This window comes from Pristiophorus japonicus, chromosome 12 (genome assembly GCF_044704955.1).
Source record: "Pristiophorus japonicus isolate sPriJap1 chromosome 12, sPriJap1.hap1, whole genome shotgun sequence".
Classification (NCBI taxonomy): domain Eukaryota; kingdom Metazoa; phylum Chordata; class Chondrichthyes; family Pristiophoridae; genus Pristiophorus; species Pristiophorus japonicus.
This window is the reverse complement of record NC_091988.1, coordinates 156,454,605-156,462,158: the sequence shown is the minus strand read 5'-3', so window position 1 is coordinate 156,462,158 and position 7,554 is coordinate 156,454,605. Positions and strand designations below refer to the sequence as shown.

The following is a 7,554-nucleotide window of genomic DNA, read 5'->3' as shown; positions in this document are numbered from 1 at the left end:
CGCTGCTATGACATCCTTAATAATTGATTCCATCATTTTACCCACTACCAATGTCAGGCTGACCGGTCTATAATTCCCTGTTTTTTCTCTTTTTTTTTTTTTAAAAAAAAAGTGGGGTTACATTGGCTACCCTCCACACCATAGGAACTGATCCAGAGTCTATGGAATGTTGGAAAATGACTGTCAATGCATCTGCTATTTCCAAGGCCACCTCCTTAAGTACTCTGGGATGCAGACCATCAGACCCTGGGGATTTATCGGCCATCAATTTCCCCAACACAATTTCCCGACCAATAAGGATTTCCCTCAGTTTCTCCTCCTTACTAGACCCTCTGACCCCTTTTATATCTTTTGGAAACCAGCATTTTTATCACTGCTTATCTGTTCCTTTTCTGCTTTCCCCAATGACCACTAGGTAACCTGAATTTTGAGTAGGATTCTTGAATCGAACATCCAGTTGGGCAAGTGAAATATCCTATCCTTGTCCTTCCTGAGCACTTACCACAAAGAACTAAGTAGGCCGTCTGCTACAGAGATGCCTGAAATGCCACTGAATTGAACATGTCTGTCACTTCCTCCACCTCCTGACACTACTGAGGCTGGAAATTCTCCAGGGGGATTGAATTTGCCATTTTGTAAGCACTACCTATTGGCACTTGATAGTATATTGCCCTAGTTCATCGTAATCTGGCATGAGCATTGTATTAAAATGCTCCCTTTTGGGAAAACTTTCAATTGACTAATGGGCTGGTTTCTATGTACATTTGCTTCCAAGATACCAAGCACTGGATATTTAGTTGGGCATAACCAATCCTCCTGACTATTTTGATACTGTGACATAGGTGACCTATTATAGCATTCTAATGAAAGTATAACCTCATACAATTTCTTCTTATATTCTTACCTGATTCTGGAGTGAAATGTATTCCAGGTAAGCCATCTGTTGGAACATTTGAGAAATTTACGTGGGAAATAGTTTAATCCTAGAGTTTGGCCATTTCCCATAAATCATACTGTATAGCTGCATTTGAGAACATGGTTTTTAAAAAATCTATTTAAATTCAAAACAAAGGAAAATATACTATGGAAGAATAGATTTGCTGTGGTGTCTTCAGCTGTCCACTACTCTGCCTGGTACCAAACCAGAATATTGACCAGCTTTGATTGGCACCCATTTTGTAAACTAGTTGTAAATTGTATCCCATGGCCCATCCCTTGTAACCAACCACAGGTCGGGTAATAGATGGATTTGATTGCATGGACTAAAGTGGTGGTAGTGCCATCACTGAACTAAGTTTGCCACGATGCTGATTTCTTTTGTACTCCTGTCACTAACCATAAATTGATTCCTGGACTGAAACCCAAAGTAAAAATCGACAGCTTTGATATGCAAAAGTCACATTCAATGGAAAGGTTTGGGGATTCACATGGTGTATATCCAGTCCAAGGGAAAGATGTATACAGTTCTCCCTTGGATTCACAACCTGTAGGAGAATGTCTATTTGTCAAGTTTTGCCCAATTAAGGAACCAATGTCTCAAAATTTAACCAATTGCTTTATTTGAATAATGGAGAATATTTGTTTCATACATATAAAACCAACTAGCGCGCTCTCCCAAATTTCTACAATTGTTAGAAATTCTCTATAAACACTTGCTGTACAGGTATGATTCATTTGTATATTTCAAACCAGTCATTTTTTTGGAAAATATAAATCTAAAGTCTCAAGTAACAAATACAGAATTTTTGTCCATCTATTCAGTTGTAAACAATCCAACCAAACTAAGTTTGAAAGGAGGCTAATTCACCAATATTCCTGTGAGCTGTATGGCTGGCTCTCTTTTTTTTTTAATGGCAAACCACACCTGCAGGAATTTGGGTTGTGCAGCTCGTGCAAGATGATTAGAGGAACATTGTAATTCACTAGTAAGTTAATTATAAGGGAATAAAACATCTGGTTAACACAGCATTTGGTTTGTGGTGATTGCTTTCAGTATTTAGTAAACTGAAGCAAATGAAACTGTTCAGTTTCATACATATAAAACATACATATAGCTATAGCCCAATTCTGAAGGGTTCTATTAGAACAAAATAACAGATCTTTTTAAAAATGCATAGTTTTATAAAGATTTATCCCTTGAACATTGAGTGAAATATTGGTTCTAGAAGCTGCTGATGTGCCATTGTGACTTGGGTTATATTGGCAGCAATGGCTTTAGGCCTATGAATATTAGGATGCTAAGTTTGCCTTTTTTTTTTAAACTGCCCACCCCTCTTGTGCATTCCAAATACTTTATTCTACATCCTTGTTTTAGTTGTAATGCTGTCTGGAGATAGTTTTATGCTTCTAGTAGGCAGTGATGGTAAAACAAGAATGCTGAGCATTGGAGGAAATTGGCTCTGATCCCCATAGAGAGGAAGTGTATGATAAATTTCCTGTATTTGCGCAATAGAGTTGGCCCAGTCTTTGAAAGATCAATTGAAGTATTAGGTAAGAGAAAACAGTAGTTAACTAACCAAACTGTTTGAATATGTTCCAAGGAGGAAGGTAAATGTGCAATCTTGGAGCAACTGCCTTGTGTGTTGCATTCTAGCATTATTTTCTTAAAGATCCAACGGTCTAGTTTTGTAAAATTTGTACCACTTTTTTACTGCATTAAAGGATTGCAGTATCCATGCTGTGATGCAAGCAGAGACTTGTTTCCACCACTAGCTCTGGCAGGCAGAGCTTGGCTCATACTTGAATATGTGCATGGAGCATTAATTACTGGCCTAGGTACCAAAGTAAGAATGTTTGAAAATAATTCAAATCTAGTAGTAGTCTAAGGAACTGACTATTTTTAAAACTCTCTTTTTGATTAGGTTTTTTTTCTACTGGCTATTTTATTCAGATGTGATCTCTTTCTGTTCATAGTAACAGTGCATTATTTGTTACAGAAAGCACAGTCTTTCTGGTGACAGGTTGGTACCCATGTGCCAGCAGCAAGATTTTCAGCTGTAGCTGATTTGTTTTGAATTTGATCCACTTGATGCAACAGAGCCATTTCAACTTATGTAATCTGAGTAAATTTCTAATTTCCAGTTTGTCTTTGATCTGAATAAAGTTATTCCAATTTTTGCAGCTGGAGCTTCAGTTACATGCTGCTCATGTTAAAAAATTCATTGCACATGTATTTTGTTGTCATACTCCCTCCATGGTTTTTGTAGGGCATAATCAAAAAATCAATTATTTTGTTTAATCAGGTAACATGAGGGGCATGCATACAGTATAGCTGAACCAGGTGCTGTACTGGCTAGTCATGGGCTATCTATTCCAGGTTGAGTGCAGTGCTTGAAGGGAGGAGGCACAAATGGGTATGTAATACAAATTAAGTGAATAATTGCTGCTGCAGTTACATCTATGGCAAACAGTTGGGACAGTGTCAGACATAGACATTTGCAAGGGTAGGGAAGAGTGATGCATATAGTAAAGGGAAAAGTAACTAGCAATGTTTATGGCAGATATAAAACATTGGAGGGGAGGGAGGAGATTACATTTTCTCATAGGAACAATGCAATCTTTCCAAGCTAAGTTCCTTATTCTGCCATGTGGGTTATTGAGGAATTAATACACTTGCAATATTGTACAATTTTTAAAAATAGCTGTGCTTTGCTAAAGTTAGCTGACATGTTAAATAATGGTGGTGCATGTTTTAATGTCACTAAAATAAGTGCCTGTATGTTCAGTTTTGATGCTTTTGATTTTTTAAATTTATCCTTGATTGATAAAGCTATTGAGACCATGGATGCAAACTGCTGGGGACTTGCTCACTTTTTTTATAAAACAATTTAAGTGCCCAGGATGAGGGGAGTTCTCAAATAATTCTCATTAGTATGCACTCGCACCACTACCTATCCATTAAAGCTTGCTAACACTTTACTTTATTGGCTTCATATTTAAACTTGGTAGAAACAAGGTGATTTGGATTTGCCTAACTAACCTGGAATTTGTTAGAATTGTCATACTTGCTGTTTAAGATTTATAGTGATATTAAAAACAAGAGGAGGAAACCAGGCACAGTTTGCAGTAGGCTGTTCATGTTCTGGAGGTCAAGGCTTGAATACACTAAGAATGGAAATAAGCAGGGAAAGCAAGCGGAATGTAAAAGTAGAACGAGGTAGAAGAAATGCACTGAACAGGAAAATAAAGAAGCACTATTGTGGGTCAGGAGAACTAATTTCTGTAACTGCCTGCTCTAAAATCTCCCTTTCTGAACCAACCAATTCTGGTGGGAAATGTTAGTAGCATAGCTATGTAGGCTAGTATGGTTACATTAATTAACTGGGAATTTTTTTTTAAAGCTTTTGTATGTAATGCTATACATGACATGTTCATTAAAAAAACATACATTGTAAAACTAAACCCACATGCTGAGTATCTTGGACTTGGTGGGAAATTTTATTGAAGGATACAACATCTAGCCTGCTAATTTGACTTCTAAATTAATGACGTTCCTCATAAGCTGCAGGCCTTCAGGGCCCTGCACCATTACACGTCATTGGTGTCTGTTTGTTTGAAATTGTTTCTGAAAACTATGGTAGGGTTAAATATACACCAAAGAATTTACAAATCTTTCAGCAATATGAAATCTATTTTATTCCAATTTAATACATTATAAAAAGGTACTTCAATATACTAATTATACACTTAGGACAGAAGATATTTAGCAGTCCCAGTTCACCCTCCAGCAATAAGAATAAAACCGTCTAAAATTACTTATTTCATTGAGTATTCAATTAAATTATAAGTGAATGCATGTGGGAGGTTGGTGCTATTGTTTTCAGGTATCTTTCAACTAATTCCTTTCATGTTATCTATGCTAGATTAAACTTAAAATTAGCTTGTTAAAAACACTACCCAGATTGGAAACATTCACTTGTCGAGCAGCCTGCATTAAGTGGACCAGTAGAAACAATTTACTTGGGGGTGCCAACATGTTTGAGTAAATCTTAATGTATACTGACTAATTGATTTAATGTTATACAGTAGCATAAAATTAGCATTAGTAACCTGTTACTATGGTAAGTGAATGGCTAACTTAGTATAAAATTCTGTCATAGCTACCACAAATGGAATGAGTTGGCTAACCTACCCAGTCTCATGTCATGTAAATGGATAGAAGTGTAAATAGTGCAACAAAGTGCCAAAGCTGTATCGAGGAAAGGAGGTAGCCTCTCCTGACATGAGGTCAAATCCATTTACTCAAATTCATAGATGGTTTGTATAAAAAGGGATTGTTCAGAGCCTTTAACAGTACATGAGCTGAAATATCACTGGGGGGGGGGGGGGGAGAAAGAGAGAGAGAGAGAAAGAAAGAGGAGAGAAAAGAGAGAGAGAAAGTGAGATGATGGCTGTGTACTGTGATAACTTCTCACACTTTTGGGCTCAGTAACTCTCATGATCAGTCATTTTTTAAATTCTAAATTAACAATGTTTCAAGTAGGTACTTTTTTTTTTAATTGTATTTTTCTTCCAATTTCCATAGGTGGTAAGGGCCTGGTACTGTGCCCTAACAAATGCTTCCTTTTTTTTTTAAGGCTATGTTAGCACTCATGGTGGGCTAACTGACTGGGACATTAGATCAGCCAATCCTGACCCTGTCCTCATTTGCTGTCTAGCTGGGAGCTTCCTGTACTGCTAGCTCAGTTGTGCTGTATCGATTTACTGACCACAGAGGGAAGTGCAACTGAATTTTAAGCATATCTGCATTAAAAAATGTGCACTTTAGTAAAGCATCAACTGAAAAAGTCTGTGTTCACAATGCAGGTTCACCTTGCTCTTACCTCACTATTTGGGAAACTAGCAATAGTGAGCATAAGTCAGCAGAGTCTGCTTAAAGATAGGACAGAACACCACTACCACTGGCTCTCGAACTAAGCAATTTTTTTTTTTAAACCCACAAGATTGCATTGATGAGTAAAGTTATCATGGAGCTATCTTTTTAAATATCAGTTCAAACCTACAAGCTCCACAGTTATTTCCCTTCTCACGCAACAAGAATTGTGACAAGCCAACAATTCAGCTGTTTCCATTCAAGCATTAGATTGTCCATTTTTTTTGACTACTAATCATTAAACAATCCTCTTGCGCGACTACTTTTTCCTCAAACTAGCAGACTTACAAATTATACTGCATTCATTTCTGGAAAAAAGCTTCATGTCTAATCTGTCCTTGCGTCCATCATCGTGAAGGTGATTCCTAAATGGTTCTTCACGGTTTGGAAGGAGAAGCCTTAAAAAGCCCAATCTTGCGAAAGTACCTTACTATTAATGGCACAGAAACTAAGGTAATGCTCATTCGTAGTGGAGCAAAGATCTTGTGAACAGCATATGCTATTACAAAGGTACTGGTGCCAGCTGCCATTCTGGACTGCACCACTGCTTCGCTAAATCCGACCTTGTAAAGGATTGTAGTCACGTCCACACCACTGAAAAGAAACAGAAATTTGTTTTATCAAGCAGTCAAAGTACAATACAATATACAACACTACAGGCTGTAGCCTAATCAATATGATTGACTGACATAATCCTAAAATGATTTGGATTTCAGAATAATTAAAGCTAATCTGCTTTATCTTGATGCCCAGGTGCTTTGTGGGCCACTGAGCAACAGATTTAGATACCCACATGGGCTCTAGCCTTTATGAACGTGTCTATAATCTAGTATGGAGGAACTACACTCAGTCCTCACTGGTATTTAAATATCTCAAACATTTTATTGCAGAATTTGTAGGCTCTAAAATTAAGAGTTAACCCTCGACATCTGTCCATTCACAGTAAGTGAATGAGAAACCTGACCCTTAGGTCACTGTTTCAGTCCTGATTGTCACCTTTCTGGCTTTAGCTTTGCTATTTGATCTTCATTTTTCTTTAGATACAATTTATTTTTCCCTTCCCTTGGTTCATGCTCCGAAGAAAGGACACACTAGAAGCAAGGCAGCACAGGGGAAAGGGGAGTCAAGGGTTAAGAGGAACAGGCAGGTAAGTGGAGGTGAGGTTGCCAGCTTCCCAGCTTCAGATTTCTTTATAATTTCTAATTTCTGGTGAATGTTCAATAATTTTCATTTCCTAATGCTGCAGTTGCTTTTAGTGCTGTCAGAAGGCATTTTAAATTGTTTGATTTCAGGGTGTTTTGAACAAGTACACTCAACAGACTGAAAGCAGTTCATTGCAACTCATCAATGTGTGTGACAGTTGAAAATTGAGCAAGAAGTCCAAGCCTGCATCAATTTATGTGTAATTAAGCAACCTGTCCATGTTTGTGATAGTTGAAGTAAACAAGATATTCATGTGTGACAGTTAAATTGCCAAATCTCTATTTTAAATTCCGTTACGGTTGGTTTTCTGTTACATTTGTATCTGTAAATGAGTTTACTGTATGCTATTTTACAGCCTCTAAAGTATTAGGCTCTATTAAGTAACCTTTTAGTTTTCTTGTATTTAAAAGATTATTAGTGTTTAACATGATATACATGACTAGATATGTACAGGTGACAACACATACCCTGAATTCAAG

At 37.2% G+C, this 7,554-nt stretch overlaps 1 protein-coding gene across 1 annotated transcript in view; it reads right to left on the bottom strand.

The window, feature by feature from the left end:
- Positions 1–1,541: 1,541 nt before the first annotated feature.
- fam210b (family with sequence similarity 210 member B) overlaps positions 1,542–7,554 on the bottom strand; it is a 44,414-nt gene continuing 38,401 nt past the window's right edge. Inside the window, exon 3 of the mRNA XM_070896049.1 lies at positions 1,542–6,466. Coding sequence (XP_070752150.1) covers positions 6,250–6,466 — 217 coding nt within the window. The 3' untranslated portion in view covers positions 1,542–6,249. The remainder of the gene's footprint in view (positions 6,467–7,554) is intronic.